The sequence below is a fragment of the Monoraphidium neglectum genome (assembly GCF_000611645.1).
Source record: "Monoraphidium neglectum strain SAG 48.87 unplaced genomic scaffold scaffold06062, whole genome shotgun sequence".
In the NCBI taxonomy this organism is placed as follows: Eukaryota; Viridiplantae; Chlorophyta; class Chlorophyceae; order Sphaeropleales; family Selenastraceae; genus Monoraphidium; species Monoraphidium neglectum.
In genome coordinates this window covers 1-1,517 of record NW_014007572.1, presented here as the reverse complement: position 1 = coordinate 1,517, position 1,517 = coordinate 1, and the positions used below count along the sequence as shown (strand labels likewise).

At 61.4% G+C, this 1,517-nt stretch overlaps 1 protein-coding gene across 1 annotated transcript; it reads right to left on the bottom strand.

Annotated features, from left to right (window-relative positions):
- Positions 1–795: 795 nt before the first annotated feature.
- On the bottom strand, positions 796–1,316 carry MNEG_16160 (hypothetical protein; the record flags this gene model as incomplete). Its single annotated transcript, XM_014035369.1, has 2 exons — positions 796–1,110; positions 1,308–1,316. The coding sequence occupies 2 exons, from the start codon at positions 1,314–1,316 to the stop codon at positions 796–798; spliced, it is 324 nt and encodes a 107-aa protein (XP_013890823.1).
- Between the last annotated feature and the right edge of the window lie 201 nt (positions 1,317–1,517).

Below are 1,517 nucleotides of genomic sequence, written 5' to 3'. Positions count from 1 at the left end.
GTCAGCACAGAGGCCCCCAACTGATGTGGGGCACGGCAGCGCCAGAGGACACCACGGAGCGACAGTAGATTGGCCTCTACAGGGAGTGGGGAGTTTCCATATTTTGTGAAGATTGGGCTGTGATATGTGGGCTTGCAAAGCTTGGTGGTGCTCTCTGTGTGTAGTGGGAGGGGCAACCACAACGGGTTGAGCCCAGCAGGCCCAGGGAACCATGATTTTGGGGGGAAGGGGGGGGGAGGGTGCGCACTCGCAGCGAATTCATAGGGCCATGGCCTGCACCAGTATCTCCAGATATCAACGATGATGTCATAGCCTGCAGTATGCCTGTGCGCAGTATCTCCAGAAATCAACGATGATGTCATAGCCTGCAGTATGCCTATGCGCAGAGGGGCGGTTCGGTTGTGGAGCGGGCGCCATGGCCTGCGTGGATGACATCCTTGTCGTTTGACCCAACTTGACCAAGCCTTCGTGGGGCTGGCTTGTTCGTGGGGAGGGCGAGGGCACTATCCCATACCTGCCTGGGCGGGATGCGCAAAAGGCTAGCTCCCCTCTTCTGTTGGCTGCAATGGGATGGCCCCATCAATGCAGGCGCTCCTGTTAAGCTTTGCGTCTTCTTCTTCTTCTTTTTTCAGCAGCACGCATGTAGTGTTTACAGCCATGAGGAGCGCAGCGCGCCAGGGGCGCGCAATATGGCACAGCCGGTTGTGGAGCCAACAAGATTTGGATCCAACACTGTCACACCATCCTTGCTGTGTGTGCAACCTCAACGACAGCCACACTCGAGGGGGTGAAGGCCTAAGCTGTCAGACCTGCCTCAGCCCCCACGCGCTGCTCGTACGCAACCCAGCGCGCACGAGAGCTGGCAGCGACCATATTGAAAACCGTGCGCGCGAGCTGGTTGCTCGCCAGCGCCCCAAACGCGGTGGCGAGGTCCTCGCAGCGCTTGTCGTGCCTGCAGCCGTCTGCGTTGATGCTGTCGCTCGACGTCAGCAGGCGCGCCACCAGCGCCCTCTTCCGCTGGTTGGCCTTGGCGCCGCGGCTCTCGATGTTTATGGGGCAGTTGCTGATGGTCCGGATCTGCGCGAGCGCCTCGCGCGTCAGCGTGCCGACCTGTGTTTGGCACGCCGCCAAAGACGGCGGAGAATGCACGTACGTGATGGCCAGAGCTGAATGGGTCTGGTGCAGCGATACGGAGGACCAACATGCTGAAGGCCTCAACGGCGGCAACGCTTGGCTAGGGCGGGGGGGACTGTCGCCACTTGTGAGGGCGCTCGAGGCACGACTAAAAACCTGGTCCAAAGTCGCACCTTGTTCATTTCGCTTGTGATCTGCTGCAGCTCCACGATGTGGTCCGCGTGGCGGGAGGACTTGCGATCCACGCCCTGTAAGGCAAAGCCCCCTCGCCGGTCCGGACCTCCTGGGTGACCCAGGGGCCCTCCTCGGCGCCGGCGTCGTCGAGTGCCTGGGCGACGCGCCTCTGCAGCACGTTGAAGTGAATGCCGCAGTAGCCGCCGCAT